We start from the raw sequence: 21262 nt of genomic DNA on the forward strand, positions 1-21262 counted from the left end.
GTGTCCCCGTGGGTCGAGCCAAGGGGCTTGGGCCTAGATTTGGGCTTGGGTCGGGCTTGGGTGAGCCTCGCCATTTTTTTTAATTCTTTTTAATTTTTTCTCCCAAAATTTTATTATTTTCCACAAAAAAGACACCGGCCCTCGGGCCGAGCCTTAAATGGGCCTTATGCGGGCCGAACTTCAAAGTGATGGCCCAGGTCCTAACCCAAGTTCTCGGGCTAGGCTCGGGCCCGGGCCCAAACGAGCTTGCCTCGGGCCGCGGGAGGGCTTCGGGTGGCCCACGGGCCAATTTTACACTCCTATCAATGTGAATATTCACATTGTCAACAGGTCGAACCCGCTCTGGATCGCAGGGCAATTTTACACTCCTATCAATGTTAATGTTAACATGTTAATGTGAATATTTACATTGTAAACGGGCCGGGCCCGCGGGCGGGTTTCGGGCCGCCTACGGGTCGCGGGTCAATTTTACACTCCTATCAACGTGAATGTTAATATGTTAATGTGAATATTCACATTGTCAACGGGCCGGGCCGGGAGCCAATTTTACACTTCTATCAATGTGAATGTTAACATGTTAATGTGAATATTCACATTGTCAACGGGCCGGGCCCGCCCCGGCCCAGGGGGAGCTTCGGACCGCCCACAGGCCACGGGCCAATTTTACATTCTTACCAATGTGAATGTTAAAATATGAATATTTACATCATAAAATTACTAACCGTTCAAAAAATATTTGTAAGGGTATCAAAATTAAGTATAAGAGCATAAGAGTCTAAAAAAATGTGTAAATTAAGAAAAAAGACTTTATAAAATAAAAACTATACATACATGAGATTAAATAAATTAATAAATTTCTTGATAAACTTTTTAAATTAAAAAATTTCTAAATGAGATTTATCAATACAAATCTCATTTTCTAAACTCCTTTTGCAAAACTATTTTTAAAATAATATCTCAAAACATAAACACACAGCGGTAATGAGCGTATTATACAAGTGAACCCGCTGGAAGTCTTCCTCCGCAAATACCCACAGTTGTATCTATAGATCGAATCGAATATATATATAGATTTTAGGGTTCTTTTCTTCAAAAGAACGCAAAGTCTCCCCATCTGATCTGATTGTTTCTTCTTCTCTGCTGGTACCTATCAATTCTTTCCCTTTTTTTGGATCAATTCTTCACTGTTAATTTTTATTTGTATATCTATGCTAAAGATTGTAACTTTCCATCTGTTTCTTTTTTTTTTTTTTTTTGGTTGCTATTTTTATATTTTTGGTCTGTTTAGATCTTTGCTTCTCATAAGAATATGATTTGTTGTTTAGCGTATTTATGGTCTTTGATTCTGTTTACTTTACCGATTACAGGTTTCAGATCTCAATATCGTGTATGATACGTTGATTTTGATTCTAATTGTTGTTTTGTTTGTTGGGTAGTCGTAATTTCTCGATTTGTGCCAAGGAATCAAGGGTTTAACATATTTCGCATAAAATTGATGAAAGTGATATGAATTGTCTGTGCAGAATTCTCTAGTCTTCTGGGATAACACGGAGCGTTGTCTGTGTGTGTGTTGGATGAGGGGCTGGTATTGTGATTTATGGGTGGAAAATTGAATTTAGGAGGGTGACGAATCATTTAGTTTGTTGATCTGAACACAGTGACAAGAGATTCAGGGAATTCTTTGGCATCACAGTAATTTATAACCTGCAAGACAATTGAGAAATTATTGAAACGAGTTAGAATTCCATAGAGAAACTGATGGATTTGCAAAAATTCTGATTTATATCACTTGGGAGAACAGGAAAGTAAGTACTTGCTATTTGTACATGTTTGAAATGATTTGGCAATTCTAGACATAAAGGGAAATTTTTATGATATTTGCTAATATTTTGTGGGTTGATGAATTATCGGTGAAAAAATTGCGTCATACTGTTTGGTGTAAGTGTTGGAATAAGTGTGAGAATATAGATAACATGCTGGTTGAGAGATTGATTACCATCTTACGCATTTCCTTGGACTTGGTATTTGTTACCATGTGATATTACTACCCGTCATCAGTGCCATTAGGATTGCCTGAAGCTTAGATGGAACACATACTTGACTTCTATGTTTTAGGGGAATCAAGGTGAGTGTGTAGTGGGGTTTTAATTGTTGTGTGACTTTCATCTATTTCAAAGCATTTAATATTAGCCATACTTGATCTAATAAAATGGAATGGAACCACAAGAAGGTATTGGGCCATATATGTAAATGACATTGCAATGCGAACCAATCTTTTTACAACTGACCTATGTTATAAACAAGTCTTCAGGAACACGTAGATTAATTATTTGCTAGATGAACATGATTAGCTGATTTAAGATGATCAACTTGTTATGTACATTAAAATACCTCATGAACATATCTTTTTTCCTTTTTTATTTGAATGTTCACCCGACCCATCAGTTCATTCAATAAATTGATGATTTATTTGTTTTTGTAGTGGATGTTCTGACTGTATTGTCCTTGTGTGCACCACTTTTCTAATCTTCTTCATCATTGAATGGATTGTTCGGTGGCTTTACTCATTTTGACCGTTCTTGCTTAAAGTAACTCATGAACATGTCTCTTTTATATATTTATTTTTATGAATCATTTGTTGTATGTACTTTTGATGTGAACAAGTGTTTCCTTCTCCCTTCCGTTTGTACATGGTATATGAGTTGATTACATTGTACTTCTTCGTTTTTTTACTTATTTTTTGCGTGTGTGGAAACAGCAGTTGAAAATATGTCAGAAGAATTGGAGTACCGCTGTTTCATTGGTGGCCTTTCATGGTCAACATCTGATAGAGGTTTGAAAGATGCATTTGTAAAGTTTGGCCATCTTCTAGAGGCAAAGGTAAAATACACCTGTAGAATTTGTTTTCATCAAAGTTGCACTATACTTTGTGGACCATTGTATGTAATTTAATCTGTTTACCTATATCTTTTCCAATTTTTATTATTTTTATTTTTTATTTTTGCTTTTCTATTCTTTTAGACTTTGTTTTTTAAGCTGCTTCTTTTCAATTCTTTTGAAAATTTACTACCTCCCTGTTCACATCAATATATGTATTGTTTTGTTATATTTGGCACCAGGACCACTATTGAAAATTTTATGTGATCACCTAATGGTTCGATGTCAAAAAACAATTTATGTTGTCGTTCATTGTAGCACCTTAAACAAAGTTTCCACGTGATATGTTCTTCCTTTTGGCATGCAGTATGCCTTTCGTCTCCTGTTCCTTCGTTCTTTTTTATTTATTTTTCTACTCTTTTGGGTTTTATTTTTACCTTTTTTTTTGTGTGGGGGGTGGGGTCGGGTGGGTGGGTGGAATATGGATGTGTGATATGGGATAACTTTTCGTGAGCTGTGAGCCTATGATGCATGGATAAATTGCATAGAATTTTATTTGCATTTGTAGCAGTTAACAAACTCTTTGAATACTTGTGTGGATGTCCAATATTTCATGATGTACCCATAGCTTTGACATTGTTATGTGAATGCATAGTACATACTGATCTGCATGGCTGATAATGTTTGGAACTATGGTATAAATCTTTAGGGAAATAAATAGTAACTAGGGTTTCAATTACTTGGACTATTACTTAAAGAAGACTTAATTATTAGGTAGGTGGTGAGGTTCGAACACGAAATCTATTGTTTGCTCTGAAACAATGTTGATTTCATCAACTCATCTAAAAGCTTAAGCTGTCAGAGATTGGGTTAACTTCAATATATTTATTCTCAATTAAAAAAAAAATTATTAGTAAGTATGAATATTTTTCTGTCCTACGCTTGGATTTGGGAGGATTCATGCAGCCGATCTCATTTGATAGGACTTAAGGCTTGGTTTGGTTTGGTATGCTTGGATTTGGGAGTTAGATCAATTTGACATTTAGGCCCATATGGGTATCCACATGCATATCAAGGATGCATAAAATATATACCTATAATAAATATGAATGCATGATTGTGTAAAATGTTTTTTTGCTTTAGATGTTTTACAGTTTTCAAGTTTTGCATGAAAACAACTGATTATGTTATTAAAAATGTACATTTTTTATTGGCAACAGAATTCTAACTTAGACAGTATTCATGATTTATTTTTTTTAGGAATTGTGATATTGGCATTCTTATTCATATCTTTTATTTCTATCCATTGACTGTGAGATAGTTTAAATGGAATGGGGTGTCATTGTTCAAGTTGTTTCTATATAATAAATTCTTTGAAAGTCATCGTTGAGATTGTTATGCGGATATTGGTGTCTTTGGCATAGGTTGCTGTTGACAGGTTCTCTGGACGTTCTCGTGGATTTGGGTTTGTTGCCTTTGATGAAAAGAAAGCAATGGAAGATGCCATTGAAGAAATGAATGGAATGGATTTAGATGGGCGAACTATTACGGTTGAGAAAGCTCAGCCTCACCAAGGTTCTGGTAGAGATCATGATAGTGATCGCCCCCGGGACCGGGACCGTGGTCGTGAGCGTGATCGCAACCGTGACTATGGAGGTGGTCGCGGATCTGGTGGTGGAGAGTGCTTTAAGTGTGGCAAGCCAGGACATTTTGCTAGGGAATGCCCCGGTGAAGGGGGCAGGGGGGGCAAATATGGTGGCAGGGATGATAGGTATGGTGGTGGTGGTGGTGGTGGTGGTGGTGGTGGAAGCCGTTATGGTCCTGATAGAAATGGAGATCGATTTGGGGGACGGAACAGGGATTCTGGTGGTCGTGGGGGAGGCGATCGATATAGTCGTGACCGCTCTGGTCCATATGATCGCCGGGGTTCAGGAGGTTTCCGGGGATAAAACGGCTGCTTAAAATTGTGGTATGCAACACTCATTGAGCTTTGCAAATGCTTCAGGTTCGGGTTGCTATGGTACTGATGGATCATTGTTCATGTTGTCTTGCAGCTGAAGAACTTGGGCGTGCAGCTGCTACTGGATGCGAAGCATTGGAGTTTCTTTTTTACAGGATATGTCACTTCTTGTCAGTATTTGGGCTAGCAGAACATTGTAGTTGATCAATTTTTAGAAAGTTTGGTTCTTGGCACCAATAACCTACTATTGTGTGTTCATAAAATGTTCGATATCTTGCACTGATGGGATCTTATGTTTGCTTCACATGTTCGAATCTGGTTTTGCACTTTTGAATGTCATTATTGCTGCTGGATATCTACTTTCTTATATGGGCAATTACAAATGTCATTGTTGCCACCGGGTGCATAATGAATTTCTTGAACTAGCAGTTGCATACCTGGAAGATTTTTTTTGGTGTTACACAGGTCTAGGGGCCCAATGTTGAGGACTTTGTATGCTTGGTGATTATACAAAATATTTTGTGGGGTCCATGATCGGGTGTCTGCTTCTTTTCGACTGGGGTGCATAATGAATTTCTTGGAACTGTCAGTTTCATATCTGGAAGGTTTTAAAACAAGTTTAGGGGCCCAATGTTGAGGACTTGGTATGTTTGGTGATTATACAAAAGATTTTGGGGTCCTTGTCACATCCCCCCTTTCCTGTTCTTCTAAACAATGTTTCTTAACAAATAAATGGGCGTTAACCGGGTAATTTTTTACTTCCTTATTGTCGAACATTATACAATCCCCGTGCCAATTCTTAAATTTTCAGTTATTTCAATATTAATATTGTTAAACTTTTGGCAGGCTGTTTGGTCATTTATGGTCTGTTTGGATCCATGATTATATGTTTATACATGTTTAAAATGAGAGTTTTGGGGGCAGCAACAAGCTATCTGCAAGTATTACATCATAAGCCACACCTCTGTTCTGCATGGCACAGTGATGGAAGAGTTCCATTCTTCTTAAACATGTGGGGGGTTGTTTGGAAGCTCTTGAAGAGTTCAGCAACTGCTGTCCATTGTTTTGTTTTGGTTCTTTGTTCCACAGTGCTCATCTAGGGGAGAAGTTTCTTGTAGTTCTCTGCACGTGCTGCCATGGTTCTTATTGCTGAGATCCTGATGTCTTGTTTTTCTTTCAGTCAGCTTCTTGTTCATTTGTTGGCTTGTGGTTCCCATTAGCTGTTCCCTTCACCTTGAGGATGGTTCTGTTCCGTCTTTGAATGTCTTGTTGTGAGACAGGCTGCCTCTTTTGAGACCTGAAGTGTCTTGGAAGGAAAATGATTCTTGTGCTGATTTGAGAGTTCACGTTCCCTTTTACAGGAATTTTTATCCCTCCCGTTTTTTTGTGGCTATTTGCATATTGGAAAGTATGCATGTGCTATTGGCTATTGGCTATTGTAAGCTTTGTGTTTATGTCTTCCACTCTGCTATATTTCAGGGGCATATCCTCCCCATTTTTTTGTTATAATGTCTGTCATAATGTTCATTGCTTCTTTCTTTCTTTTTTAATTTTTTTTTTTTATATATATTTTCTGTTCACTGTGACTTGTTGAAATCTAACGCACTTAACATTGCCCATTTGTGGGGCATGATATTCTTTTTTTAGCTGATGGATGGGTGTTTACTAGGTGGTTCAGTTGCAGTCTTGCACGTTTGTTTGCTGTCGGAATAACATTTGCAGCTTTCTTTCTTTTCCTTTTTGCTTACTGGCATTGCTTCTTCATGCATATGCACATGTTTCAGGTAGCAAGTACAAATGATTACATGGTATTTTTGTCTTGCTTTATAATTGATTTGATGGGTGTTCTTCATTATTGAAATTATACTACATTTGCTACATCTTTTGTCAAATTTTCAGCGGAGGCACAACTTTTCTTCCCACAAGGCTGGCAATTTGTTGAGCTCTTATTGTGTGGTATGGAATTCTGGTTAGTAGAAGCTTAGGTATTGGGCTTTTGAATTATCTTTCTAAGAACTACTATATACCTGTTCACATTTATTGTCTGAACATATGTGTTCAGACAATAAATGATGGCAAGTAGTTGGAGCATTGCTTTTACAAGTCGTAAAAGGTGTTCCTCTATGATCATTTATACTTGTTTAAATCGGAGACTGGAGTATCATGTCTATCTGTTTCATTGTGCTGGAAAAGTTGAAGGGCCTGTTTCAAATTTTTTAGGAATGGTTATTTAAATCTTCATTCTTAAGATCATGAATTGACTTGACACCATTGATTTATTGGTTTTGTATTGTTGTTTCTTTTCCTTTTCCTTTTCTTGTTCTTTTTCTTTCCGTGATTTATTAGATTTATTAGCCATATGTATATTGTTGTTTCTTTTTCTTTCCTTGATGATTATTTTCTTTTCATTTGGTTATATTAAGAATTGCTTTAGTTGCAAATCATCGTCTTCCTTTACCTCAGAATTTTGTTCCTCTGGGACGGCCTTGACAGTTAACAATTTTGGAGATTAGGAAATAATGGTAGTAGGGCTTTCAAAGCTTAACAAATTGGGGATGATTTGGGTGATTCTAGGTGGAAGCCAATGGAAGGCCCACACTTTGATTGTCACCACGCAGTCTCAGCCGGGTGAAACTGCTCATCCAAGGAGTATATAAAACACCCTTTTTTCGGCTTTCTCAGCCTCCAATTGTTTGTGGAAGGGTTATAACTATAAGCCATTTTTGGGGCTGTGTTCACCTATTTTGAGTTGGTAAGCCATCTTTAGATGGTTTTGAATATTTGGGCAATGAAAGAGCTATTTAATAATAGCTTATTTAACCAAACACGTTTAACTTTAAAAAAAATAAAAAAATTACAAAGAATTATTATTATTATTATAGATTTTTAGATGCTCCATCAAACATACTTAGAACTTCTTATAAATTTTTTAAATTAATAATTTAAAAAATTATAATAATAAAAACTATTTAAAACTGATAACCAAATGGGCCCAGAACTAAATGTAACTCGTTTCAGATGCCAAGTAGAGTACAACATGCAGAACAGCTCCAATTCATCAAAGATCTTATACTTATGTTAAGCTCACACTTGGGATAAATGGGGTTTTGGGAACCATCGTTAAAGGCACCATTCAAAGTTCAACCACTAAACAAAGCATATTCAATGAATCTATAATATATATATATATAATCAAATGTAATTATTTTGTCAAAAACCTCCAAATATTTATTCCTAAATTCTCATAATTTTAAAACACTCTCTTTCCTACATGGCAACCTTCTTTGATTGCCTTTCATGTTTTCTATTTTTCTTCATTTTTTATTTGTTTGATTAATTAAAATTAAAATTAATTTCATTATTTATGGATAAAGATTTGAATTTCAAAATTCGTCCATATAGATAAACATATAAAAATTGAAAATTAATTTTGTAATCTACAGATAAAGATAAAAAATAAACAATTAATTTAAAAAAATTAATTTCATAACTTATAGATAATTTAAAATTTCTTCCCATAAATAAACAAATAAAAGTTGATAAATAACTTATAAAAATTAATTTCATGGCTTACAAATAAAGATAAAGATTAAATAATTGATTTTTTTTTATAAAAAAAAAACAAAATAACTCTCTTTTTTTCCCCTTCATTTCATACCTTAATTAATTTCATTATAGATAAACATACAAAAATTCATAAATAATTTATAAAAATTTATTTCATGACCTATAGATAAAGATAAAAATTTTAAAAATTATTAAAAAAAAATAATTTCATGACTTATAGATAAATAAACATATAAAAATTGATAAATAATTTATAAAGATTAATTTCATGACCTACAGATAAAGATAAAGATTAAATAATTTATTTTCAAAAAATTAAAATAATAAAATTTAGTTAAAGATATGATTTGTTAATCTATATATCTATCAAAAACATATATATCTAAATCTTTATTTTGATTTACTCTTTTTTTTTTTTTCTCCTATCACATATTATCTTTTTTTATTTTAAATTTTTTATCTTATGAAATGCTCTTATCCATAACTTCTTATCTCCTATTAAATTCTTAACCTTCTCTTGATAATTTTTATTATTCGTTATTATCTACCAAATGATAAAGATTATAAAAAATAATAATAATAATAATTATCGCTCTGAATGAGAATAGTATTAATAATGAAATTATAAAGGTTACATGGGAGAAGGTAGCACAAAAATATCACAAAATTAATTTTCTTCGCTATATTTATAAAAGGTAATAATTTGAGATTCTTTCTATTAGTTATTAAAAATAATTTGCATTAGATCATTGTTATGTTTTTTTTTTTTTAATTTTTTTATAAGGCTGTCATTCGTTATAGTATTTTTTCAATCCCATCTCTAAATTCTCTCTTTGAAATTTTTGTTTTTTCAATAATTAAGTTTAGAATCAATTTCTTATCAAATTTGTTTTCTTGATCCTTATTTTATTGAAAGATCGAAACGAATAAAACTTTCATATAATATATGAAATTAATGAATATAAGACAAAGATGATAGGGAAGTACTACATATTTGTCAATATCTCTATGTTATTATTAGTTGATTTGCTAGATTATATTGTCAAATAATTTTTTTTTTTGGATATATAATGATTTAAAGCTATCATTTGTTATATTTTTTCAAGTACAATTCAAATAATTTTTTATCATTTTTTTATAAATAAAATGGATTAAAACTATTCTCTTATATAATTTTTATAATACTATGACATTCTTATTTTGATTAATTTTTTTAAAATGACGTAGGAACTATGCAAGTATTATTCAAACTATGGAGAATGATTTATACTTTGATATGATATGAGTGTTTCATTGATAGAGGAAATTAAAGATAGAGAGTTGCTAATATAATCAATTAATGATTTGTTTGAGAAGTTCTTTTTATAAGCAAGGCAACAAACTTAGATTAAAATTTTTTAAAAACTACTTATAAATTATAATTAAAAGTTGATATTTATTCATAATTTGATCAAACAATGATAATATACACTACTAATTTAAAAGTCCAAATAAATTTATAATAACTTTTCTGAGCTTATAGAATTTCTCTTTTGATGTTTTGTTTAGTTTGATACAAGTTATTTATGTTATCAAGTGATTCTGATACTATTATTCTCAACAATTTTTATAATTAATAATTTCTTATGCATATCAAATTTTATTGTAAAATTTTGTAGATTAATTATTGTTAACATCTACCTAGATGGCTTAATATTATGGCTTGTCGCTATTAAGATATAATTTAAGATTAAGATGATTTATTTATCACACAAAGCCTCTGTTTGGCAAGTTGGTTCTTGGGCTTTTTTGACTATTTTAGCCACAAAAGACAAAATAGGCTATTTTAGCCATAACAAACAAAACATCACATCCAACTCATAATCATTACATTCTTCTCTCACAAAAAAACTCAAAAAAGCCAAAAAGCCAAAAAGCCCTTCCCAAACCAAGCTTTTAAGCCCAGGCTAAAATAGCCAAAAAAGCCAAAAAGCCAACCCACTTCCCAAACGGAGGCAAAATATATATAGTCTATTTTTTCGTGCATAGCGCAGAGAAACACAAACGGACCAATGGATGCAAAACTGAATCACTATCTCAAGAAACAGGCGGTGCACACTAAAATATTGACATTTCATGTTCCTCTTCAATCATGCAAATAGCAAAGAAGCACTGCAAATCAAGCTTTTTATTTGATTCAACAGAAAGTTACAAGCTATACAGTTGAGTTGAAGTTAGAAAACATTATTAGCTCCAATGCACAAGTGGTACCAGTTCAATGAGAAACACAATCATTACAGATGTAGTATACTACATACTCATCAAGAGTGTTTCCTGACTATATATCTCCATAATGAAACAATCATGGGTCTCACAAATCTGACACAACTTTCAGCATCGGAATTTGTTACAGTAGGGATATCCAAAAGAGCGCAATCTGGAATCTGAGCCACTTCTCCACTAAGTAAACTCTACATTAGCTCTTCTATCCCTCATCGTGACAGATGCATGTATCTGGTGGATATCTACCATAGCTTCTACATATTTATTGAATTTCACATCATCTGGAAAAGGAGCAGGTACATAAACCATCAATTTATCTTATGATTAGCACACATAAGAGGCATGTAATCAAGAAACCAACTCAGTGGGTGACAACCAACCAGATGCATTTGGTGCCCGTAAAGAAAAGGGAAAAAATAAAAAATAGAAGCTTCACTGGTACAATCACAAGTGTTAAAAGTCAGAGACTCGCAGATTCTCAATAGGACCACTTTTGCAGGAAAAAATGAAGAAGAAATTTCAACAAAGAAACTCATCAAGATAAAGCAGGCTCAACGTGCACACTAATTGTCTTGAGCACAAAGGGAGATTGTGAGAGAGCAATAGAGTGAAAGCAGCAAATCTGACAATAGCATGGGTCCAGAGCAGGGCCAAGGCGCAGTGAAATAAACATGGCACAGATTTTACGTAGTTTCAATTTAAAATAAAATAATAAAAAATAATAAAAATAAAAGAGGAGAAGAAGAATTCTTATGTCACAACATACCACCAATTTGAGGTTGGTGGTATTTTTTATTGTTCCCACACATTCCAAAATTGCAACAAAAAATAAAAAATAAAATCAATGGCAAATGTCGGTTTTATGGAACCATGAAGGGTCTAAGTAGGGCTGAAAACTGATGATGGCAGGAACTAACTATGGAGGACAAAAAACCAACATAGATTGCTAGTTGAACCAACCCCTGATTAACTGAAAGTCCTACTCCCAATGAAAAATTTCAATGTCTACGTGGGAGCTTGTAGCTACATACATGATATCAAAGACAAAGTAAGTCATTTAAAATCTAGGCTTTTCCTTGATCTCTTGGCTGGCACTGTGATATCCATAGAAAGGCCATGAGGCAACCGTTAAATAAGTGAGAGCCACACTAACAAGAAGGAAGCAATTGGTAAGCCTGTGCAAGGGACATGACATAAGGGACTATACTGAGACTTCAGGAATTATTTTGCTGGCATCTGTGGAAGGATTTGAAGCTTTCTACGATACAAGACTCATCTCAATGGGCTGATAACTGGGGCATGAAAAGTCTCCACCATGGAATGGAAGGTCATATTGTGACCAGATGACCAAGATGCCATCAGACAAGACAGTTACAAGTGTATTTGCAATTCACCATTGTGTTTTAAACCAAAATCTATGAAATCTATAATCAAATTGAACTAATCTCTATCCAAATAAGTTATAGGTACTGACGAAAACAATGAAGAGAGGTTATAGGATGGCTAGTAGATGTGGCATGGGTTGTAAGCAGTTAGAGACAATGGATCACCTTCTTTTCTGTTGCCCAGTGAGTGACAAAGGATCTTTGAGATTCGGTATTATCTGTGTTCGCCGTGTTCTGTTAAAGAGGTTTTGGACTGTTGGGAAAGTGAATGTAGGAGGAAGGCTAAATAGAAGTTTTGGATGGTGGAGTTCAAGGAGGGAGAGAAATTGACTCTTTGTTGAGCCCTTTTGATCTCTTGTACATGGCTGAATCCCCTTGGGTGTTTGTGAGCCAATAATACAAATTGATCTTTACTTACCAAAAACAAAAACAAAAAACAATGAAATCTGAGGCATCACGACAACAAGAAGGTCAAATGTTTAAATGATGTCATCTATGAAGGTGTTTATGGGAAACAAATCGAGAATCTCAAATTTGTATTCTACTGCAAACTGTAGCATGCCATAAAGATTACAATTAGAGAAAATACTCATGAAGAAAATAATGGAAACTTGAATATATCAAACCACAGGCAAGCAATTAAATATACTATACAAATTGTGTGCCAGCAGAAGTAGGCACAAAAGCAAGATGTGGCAGTCTTTCTTTTCTTAAATAGGATGACTTACCAACCATGATGGAAGCCCTCAACTCCAATAAGTAACAGCCAAATTTGAGAAGTGAAAATGTTTGTTGTCCCCTGCTTAATTCAGGATGGATCTCGCGATGAACCACTTTCACAAGCTGAAGCTTGCAAAGAAACAGTGCAAGACTGAAATGAAGAATCAGAGAATGTTCTGCATTCCTCTGAAAAATTCAGAGGTCCCACAGCTGTAGCTTTACTTTCAACATAAGAACCATCACCAAGAATTTTAGTATCACTATTTGAAATTGCTTTCAAGATAACAGGCCTCTTGCTATACTTAAACATATAGCGATCAAGGTTCCCATTGCATCTTCCATCATGCAGCATAGCTGTATTTCCATATTGACTTTGGTTTCTAGTGTCATCTAGATGCAACTCATACTCCAACTCATCTTGTTTATGACATGACTGAGATTCGGAAATCAGGGTACTGTAATCACAATGATTGCCGTTTCCAACAATCTGTCCATCATTTTCATGACATTCCTTGTCCTTTTTACACCTCCTTGTGTAAACCATTCCGTCCTGCTTTAAATTATCCAAACCACTTGCACAAGCTGAAGGTTGCAAAGAAACAGTTTTAGACTGAAATGAAGCATCAGAGAACGTTCTACATTCCTCTGAACAATTCAGAGGTCCCGCAGCTGTATCTTTACTTTCAACATAAGCACCATCATCAAGAATTTTAGTTTCACTATTTGAAATTGCTTTCGAGCCAACAGGCCTCTTGCTATACTTCAACATATAGCGATCAAGCTTGCCATTGCATCTTCCATCATGCCCGGTAGCATTTCCATCACACACCATTCGACTGTGGTTTCTAGCGTCATCTGGATGCAACTCACACTCCAATTCATCTTGTTTCCAACAAGACTTAGATTCAGAAATCAGGCTATTGTCATCACCAGGGTTGCATTTTCCAACAATCTGTCCATCAATTTCCCGACATTCCTTGTCCTTTCTACACCTCCTTGTATAAACCATTCCGTCCTTTAAATTATCCAAACCAACATGAGAACCACAATCTGAAGCCATATTAGTCCATACCTCAATCTTCCTACAAACACTATGATTAGAACTCCCCTTTGAGCCAGATAACCCATTCGATGAACTATCATTACAGTCCCTTATTCTTGGAACAGTCAAACAGCCCGAATTAATCAAACCAAAGTTCTTTGAAATCCTTGGTGAGCTGTTCATTACACGATGCAATTGAAAAGCCAGGTCTGCATCATCAACAGCCATAGTAGTACTATCAGAAGCACTACTACTCATCACCGAACACTCATTCTTTGCACCATTCTCATCTTTCTTCGCATCCAATTCCAACGCACCATTCCCCAATTTCGCAGCCCTTCTAGCTACCACAGCTTTTCTCAATGCATTCTCTTTAGCCTTAGCTGCAACCAAACCTTTCCTCTCCATCACACTCTTCGCATCATTCACCACATCTAAAACCCTAGAATTGGCCACTGGACACGATTTCACATTACTTTTCTTTATTTTCTTGAAGACCCTATTCGAATTTGCGAGCAATTTGGGTACCCAACAATCAACACAAACCGAAAACCCTAATTCTGAAAAACAATACGACCAGGGCGCAGAACAACGATACTTCAAGACACAATCACGGTGAACACAGCGTTCACAGTCTCGGCATCTGAAGCAATCCTCCTCCTGAATCTCCGAGAAGCAATACGAGCACAATTCGGCAGAGTCAACGCGGTTTATGCATTTCTTGCAGAGGAGGACGATCCGCCAAAAGCTGTCTAGGGTTTGGAGCTTGTCTTTGGGGTTTGTGGTGTTGATTCGGAGTCCACAGCAATGGCAATCGGAAAAATTGGGTAGATCTCTGGTTTTCTTACGGAACCGATCGGAAGATGAGTCCGATGACAGAGCCGAATCGGACGATGCGGCCGCGGCGGCAGAGCCCTGTTTTGGCTGCGGATCGGCAAGGAATCGCTTCCGAGAAGATGGGGTTTTGGTGAGATCTTCGCCTTTGCCTTTGCGTTTGACTAGTGGTTGTTGATCGTCTCTCATCGTCAATGGTGGGTTTGGGTTTGCAGAGAGAAAATAGGGTTTTACCAGAGACATTTGGGGGTACTCCGTTCTGTTTTTTGTCAAGTTAGGGTTTTTTTTTTTTTTGGGATGGGATGGTGAAGTTAGGGTTTTTAGAAAATAAACATTGGGTAATTTTTGAAGACTAGGGCCTTGTTTGGGTAGTTATTTTAATTTTTGGCTCTTTTAGTATGTTAAAATTTTTTATATTTGAAACGATGGTTGAATTTTTTTCTAGTTAGATGTGATGTTTATGAGAGATAAAGTAAAAATGATTATAAATTTGATATGACATTCTGTTTTATTGACTATTTTAGTCTATTTTATATTTTTATAAATTTTAACCTAAAAAATTAAATTTTAGTCTTTGCCACACAAATCCTAGGTAGTTAACTTCACTGGCCTAACATTTTAATTTGGAAAAATTACAATTTGGTTGAAATTTTAAAAATAATGAATAAATTTTTATTATTAAAAACAAATTTTTTTTCATAATTTTGTAATAAATTTATGAAATTACCATTGAATAATAATTTTTCTTTTTAATTTCAATCTAGTAAAATAAAATAAAATTTGAAAAAAAAAAATTACTGCCTTTTCTTTTTGGAAAGGTTTTTATTTTTGAGAAAACATCATGTTATTTTTAAAAAATAATTATAAATTAGTGATAAATTTTATAAATATTAATCAACTTGCTTGTTTACACCTTTCAAAAAATACTTTTCAAAAAATTCTACTTTCTTATTTTTCGTATTTTTTTTTACTGAATTTTTTTAATATTTTAAGCAATTTTTTTTACTTTTTAAACACACCTAACATAACTACACCTAAAAAGTAAAAAAATTATAGTAAAAAAAATCTTTTCAAAATTCACTAAATATCAAAAATACAAAAAAAAATGTAAGAATTCAATACATTTTTTGTATTTTTATATATTTATTAATTTTTTAAAATATTTTTTCATAAATTTTTTACTTTTTAGATACATCTAAGTAAAAAAGTAAAAAAAATGTTTAAAATTTAAAAAATATTCACTAAAAACAAAAAAATACGAAAATCAAAAAAGTCAATTTTCAAAAAACTTTTAATCTAGAAAACTCAAATCAAACACACTATATTACTAATTTAATTTTTAAAATTTTCATAAATTTGTAATTATTTTTTAAAAAAATTTACTTTGTAACTTTTTTCTTTATTTTTTGAATACCTAAGAATATTTGTCCGATAATAATGAACTATATTTATATTTTTATGAGTCAAAAAAAAAAATACTAGATAGGGGAATCCAACTCTCAACAAAAAAAAAGATAAATTAATAGAAAATTAAACAGAGATAATAAATTTTGGTTTCTACATTAACAACTGAGAGGGTGATTTATGATCTGGAGTTGGGCCGAGGTAGCGACCGAGCAGGTTGAGAGCCCAGCAGCGCATTGGGCCGAGATGATCGACTATTCGCCCATAGAAGGGCTGCCAGAACTTGGGCCGGGCAGAACTTGGGCCGAGTGCGTCCCGCCCCAGACCGTAAAGTAGCAGCTCGGTAAGGGAGTGCTCGGTCGGACCAGGATGCTCGGTCCAAGGTTAGCCGAAGCCAGACAAGCCGAGTGACTGGCGCCCGGAAAGGCGTGGTCGGCCGAGGTTACCGTTTGACCGGCATGAAAGCTGACCACGGGGTGCTTCGGGCTAGGCTTTGCCGAGATGCCGCCTAGCCCGGTCCCCCCTTGGACTTTGCCAGGGAAATGCTTGGGTATGAGGCATGGCATGGCCGTGGTAGAGCAGCTCGGCTGCCGAGCTCCAGCTGTGAAGTCAGGCAGTTGAGATTAGGTGATGTTCAGCAAGATCTATGCTGACAGATGGGATAGCAGAGCCACGTGTCAGGAGATGACTGGGAGTGGATATGGGGCTCAGAAGGTATATAAGCATGTCTGCGCCCCCCATACGGGACACACGAACATCTCTGTAAGGAATTCTTACACTAAAACACTCTCTCACTTCTCTCTATCCATCCTAAGGTGTGTGCTAACTTGATCGTCGGAGGGTTTTTCCGGCCACACACCGCCGGGTAGCTCACCGTTACTTGCTCGCAGGTGATCGGACATCGACGGAGCTCGGAAGAAAGGAGTACGGGCTTGCCGGAATATTTGCTCTCCGTACAATTGGCGCCGTCTGTGGGAAGCTTGACAGACAAAACCTTGTCTTTCAGGTTCATCTGATCGCCGTCCATGGCGAACAACGACGAGTTTCCGTTGTCCGCCATCGACGGAGCCACCCCGGAGTATACCCGAAGGAGAGAGGGACCTCCTGCTGTCCACCCAATGGCTGACTTGGGAACGCCCACTGGCGGACAGTCAGGAGACGCGCGGGACAAGCGCGGACGAAGTCATGGACATTCACGGAGTCCACACGGTCACCGGCGGAGGAGAGACTCGCACGCCAGGCGACTGGAAAGCAAGTTGAGGGATCAAGATGCTGTCATCCGGCGAATGGCGGCGGAGATGGAAGATCTCAAGCGGCATGTCAAAGGGAAGGGTGTAGTTGGAGTGGGAGACCACAGTGAGCGCACCCCATCCCGCCATTCAGACGGTCAGAGTCAGTGACGTACTCAGTCAATATCCATTACCAGAAGTTACCAGGTTGGTGATTCCGACGTGGGTGCAGGGAAGTCTAGCGCGCAAGACAGCACCTACAAACCCTCACGTCCGGAGACGACGTCGAGGTACTCTTACTCCGCTCAGTCAGAGGATTTACGGGTGGTCTTAAAGGAGCGGGCCCGCCGGCGTGAAGCCCAGAGAATACCAGCTTTCCAGCGACTATCTTACGGGGTTCACGCCAGCGAGGAGGTCGGAATGCCTCCGCCCCGCCAAACAGTGCCACTCCTTGAAGATATGGACTTGGCCAGGCTGAGTGTCACTCCTTTTTCCCTGGAAATTGAAACAACACCACTTCCGGCAGGCTTCCACCAGCCTAAGTTCACACTTTATGACGGAAAAACCGATCCATACATGCATGTGAGTCACTTCCGACAGGTTATGGCCGGACATAAGCGCAATGACGGACTTATGTGCCTAATCTTCCCGTCAAGTTTGGGTGAGCTGGGCTTAAAGTGGTTCGAGCGGTTGCCTGAAGGGAGCATACAAAGGTGGCATCAGTTGGCCGAGGCGTTTGTTACACGCTTCAAAACCAACACAAAAACACCAAAGGAAGTCGATCACTTGCTAAGTGTCAAGATGGAACTGTGCGACACACTGAAGGTATACAACTCAAGGTACTGGGAAACCTTTAACGAGATCTTGGACTGCCCGGTCAACCTTGCAATCACACAGTACAAGCGTGGTCTCTCGGTCGGACATAGACTGCGGGACTCGCTTACCATGCACCAGCCGACCTCCATGGGCCAGCTCATGCAGCGTATTAATGAGCACATCCGAGTAGAGGATGACGCGTCAGCCTCTACCGTGAAGGCCACTCCGGTAGCAACAGACAAGAAGACAGCAGGCAAAGTGCATGCAGTTGGGCAAGAGTCCAATCGCTCAGGTGACCGAGCAGAGGAATCGGACCGTGGTTCGAATCGTAAGAACCGGGGTAGAGGGCGTCGTAATGACTGGAATGACTACCCCCGAGATGATGTAGCGGACGCGAACAGAAGGATGAAGGCAAGGACTGGCATAACCACGGTCTTCAAGATTCCAATCTATCGCATACTTAGTGAAATCCGAGATGAGGAGTATGTCCGGTTTCCTGCTAAGTTGGGTGATGGACAAAAGGGCTATAATCCGCGGTATCGTTGCACGTTCCACCGAGAGAGAGGCCACCGGACTGAGGATTGTTTGCCTTTGAGGCAACACTTGGAAGAGCTGGTCGCGGCCGGGCATCTAGACCTTTACATTGATGGCGGCGTGAAGCCGAATCAGGCTCCGGTCGATCCCAGGGGACAGGATGACCGAGACGCACCACCACAGGGAGTTATTAATGTCATCCACGGCATTGTGGAACCGGAGCGTATTTGCGAACTCCGGGGCATGATCAAGAAGGCAAAACACATGAGAGAAGTTTTGTCGGTACAGCCTGCCATAAAAAGGGAGAAGACTGAAGAAAAGGATGTGATCAGTTTCACCTCAAGGGATTTAGAGCGTATCCAGACGCCGCATAACGATGCTCTTGTAGTAACACTACGCGTCAAAGAATTTGATGTTAGACGGATCTTGATCGATCAGGGAAGCTCGGTCGAGATCATGTATTATGATGCGTTCAAGCAGCTCAAACTCCGTGAGACAGATTTGGCTCCAGCTACTTCGCCACTGGTTGGATTCAACTCACAACCGGAGTGGCCTTTGGGAAAGATAATCTTGCCGGTCAAAGCAGGATCCGTGGTCAAGCAAGTTGAGTTTTGGGTGCTGCAAGTGCCTTCGACGTACAACCTTATCCTTGGAAGGGGATGGCTACACGCCATGCAAGCCGTGGCATCAAATTTTCACCAAGTAATGAGATTCCCCTCGGCTATGGGGGCGATCGAGGAGATTTGGGGTGATCAGGTCATGTCCAAACAGTGCTTCGTGGCGGTCAACGGAAGCCGGGCTGCCAAAGGATTCGTTCAAATGATCGAGGGACCGGAGGACCAGGGTGTCTTGGATGATGTGGGCACCGAGGTCGAGGATAAGGCTGTTGAGGAATTGGTTGAAGTGCGGATTGATATCGAGCAGCCGGACAAGTTCTTCTTGCTCGATTCAAGTCTCACGGCCATAGAGAGGACCGAGATGATTGAGTTTTTGATGGCGAATATCGAAGTCTTTGCATGGTCGCCTTACGACATGCCTGGCCTCGACCCAAGTTTTATCTGCCATCACCTCAATGTCTTCCCTGGAGCAAAGCCAGTCATCCAGCGAACAAGGAGATCGGCGTTGCATCACGCTGAGGTAGTTGCTGAGGAGGTAAAGAACCTGCTTGAGGCACGAGCAATTCAGGAAGTGCACTATCCTCGGTGGATTTCCAACACAGTAGTGGTGCCTAAGAAGAATGGGAAGTGGCGAGTTTGTGTCGACTACAAAACAGTCAACCGAGCTTGTCCTAAAGACAGCTTCCCTTTGCCGCGCATTGACCAGCTAGTGGACTTGACGGCTGGACACAATAGGCTCAGTTTCTTGGATGCGTACCGCGGCTATCACCAGATCGCCATGCATGGGCCTGACCGAGAAATCACCTCTTTCACGACTCCAAGGGGGCTCTTCTGCTATCGAGTTATGCCCTTTGGTTTGAAAAACGCCGGGGCAACCTTTCAGAGGATGGTGACCAAAATGTTTCCTCCTTTGCTCGGCCGGACAATGGAGGCTTACATCGATGATATAGTGGTAAAGAGCCGACTTGAGGCAAACCATTTGTCCGACTTAGCTGAGATGTTTGCCATTCTGAAGAAGCACAAGTTGCGCTTGAACGCCTCAAAGTGTGCCTTTGGCGTGGGATCCGGAAAATTTTTGGGATTCTTAGTCACGAACCGAGGCATCGAAGCAGACCCTACTCAGATCAGAGCCATGCAAGAGTTGAAGCAGCCCAGCTCGGCTAAGGACGTGCAGCATCTGGCCGGGATGGCCGCCGCGCTTAATCGATTTATAAGCCGGTCATCAGATCGCTGTCGCCCTTTCTTTCAAGCATTGAAGTCAAAGTTCTCATGGGATGACGAGTGTGACCGAGCTTTGGCCGAGCTCAAGGATTATTTGTCTTCTCCGCCGCTGTTGGTTACACCAGAGCCGGGTGAGGAACTCTACCTTTACCTTGCCGTCTCCCAGCACGCAGTAAGTGCGGTGTTAGTCCGGACTGAAGGAATCAAGCACCTATCAATTTTTTATGTCAGCAAAACTTTGTTATCAGCAGAATCAAGATACTTGCCGTTGGAGAAGCTTGCCCTGGCCCTGATGATGGCTTCAAGAAAATTGGCGCACTATTTTCACGCCCATACCATCATCGTACTAACCGAGTTTCCCCTCAAGGCTTTGTTTGAACGCGCGGACTTTTCAGGCCGAATTCTAAAGTGGGCGGTCGAGTTGGGACAGTTTGATGTGAAGTTCCAGCCGCGCACCGCAATTAAAGCCCAAACCTTGGCAGATTTTGTCGCCGAGTTCTCACCTGGCACTCATCCGGTATGCCCGGTCGACATTGCCGAGGCAGATGATGAGATGCACGCAATGCCAACCGAGGAACAACCAGTTGAAGGAGGTAGCGCCGCGGAGTTAGCGCGCACCATCGAAGTTCCCTCAGTTTGCACGGTCATACCACCCGGTGATGCGATGACGGAGTTGTGTATCACCAACCCATCCACTCTGTCCGGTACCGTATCACCAAGGGGGGAAGAAATTGAACCACACCGCTCAGAACTTGATGATTCGCCTACGGACTTGGGCATTCCGAACCAACTTG

At 38.4% G+C, this 21262-nt stretch overlaps 2 protein-coding genes across 5 annotated transcripts; one reads left to right on the top strand and one right to left on the bottom strand.

Moving 5' to 3' along the window:
• The first annotated feature begins 932 nt into the window (after positions 1–932).
• On the top strand, positions 933–6472 carry LOC114312982 (glycine-rich RNA-binding protein RZ1A). Of its 4 annotated transcripts, none has more exons than XM_028259299.2 (6): positions 1005–1143; positions 1524–1805; positions 2759–2880; positions 4302–4846; positions 4932–5584; positions 5684–6472. In XM_028259299.2, exons 3-4 carry the CDS (start codon positions 2770–2772, stop codon positions 4824–4826), a joined length of 636 nt encoding a protein of 211 aa, XP_028115100.2. In that variant the 5' UTR covers positions 1005–1143; positions 1524–1805; positions 2759–2769; the 3' UTR covers positions 4827–4846; positions 4932–5584; positions 5684–6472. The 4 variants fall into 4 exon arrangements, with proteins under 4 accessions (XP_028115098.2, XP_028115101.2, XP_028115100.2 ...); XM_028259301.2 differs by having other exon boundaries at positions 2762–2880; XM_028259297.2 differs by lacking the exon at positions 1524–1805 and having other exon boundaries at positions 933–1143.
• Positions 6473–10542: 4070 nt separating this feature from the next.
• Positions 10543–14970, bottom strand: LOC114312983 (uncharacterized). Its single transcript, XM_028259302.2, has 2 exons — positions 12780–14970; positions 10543–10947 (listed from the first exon to the last, which is right to left on the bottom strand). The coding sequence occupies exon 1, from the start codon at positions 14888–14890 to the stop codon at positions 12860–12862; it is 2031 nt and encodes a 676-aa protein (XP_028115103.2). The 5' UTR covers positions 14891–14970; the 3' UTR covers positions 10543–10947; positions 12780–12859.
• Between the last annotated feature and the right edge of the window lie 6292 nt (positions 14971–21262).

The sequence above is a fragment of the Camellia sinensis genome, chromosome 12 (genome assembly GCF_055761805.1).
Source record: "Camellia sinensis isolate YWXY chromosome 12, ASM5576180v1, whole genome shotgun sequence".
NCBI classification, from domain to species: Eukaryota; Viridiplantae; Streptophyta; class Magnoliopsida; order Ericales; family Theaceae; genus Camellia; species Camellia sinensis.

Excerpts from the sequence above, each read along its gene's own strand:
- LOC114312983 (XM_028259302.2), bottom strand. The coding sequence starts at position 14,890 with ATGTCTCTGGTAAAACCCTATTTTCTCTCTGCAAACCCAAACCCACCA.
- LOC114312982 (XM_028259297.2), top strand. The coding sequence starts at position 2,770 with ATGTCAGAAGAATTGGAGTACCGCTGTTTCATTGGTGGCCTTTCATGG. Across the intron at positions 2,881-4,301 it reads GCCATCTTCTAGAGGCAAAG|GTTGCTGTTGACAGGTTCTC; the intron begins GTAAAATACACC and ends TCTTTGGCATAG.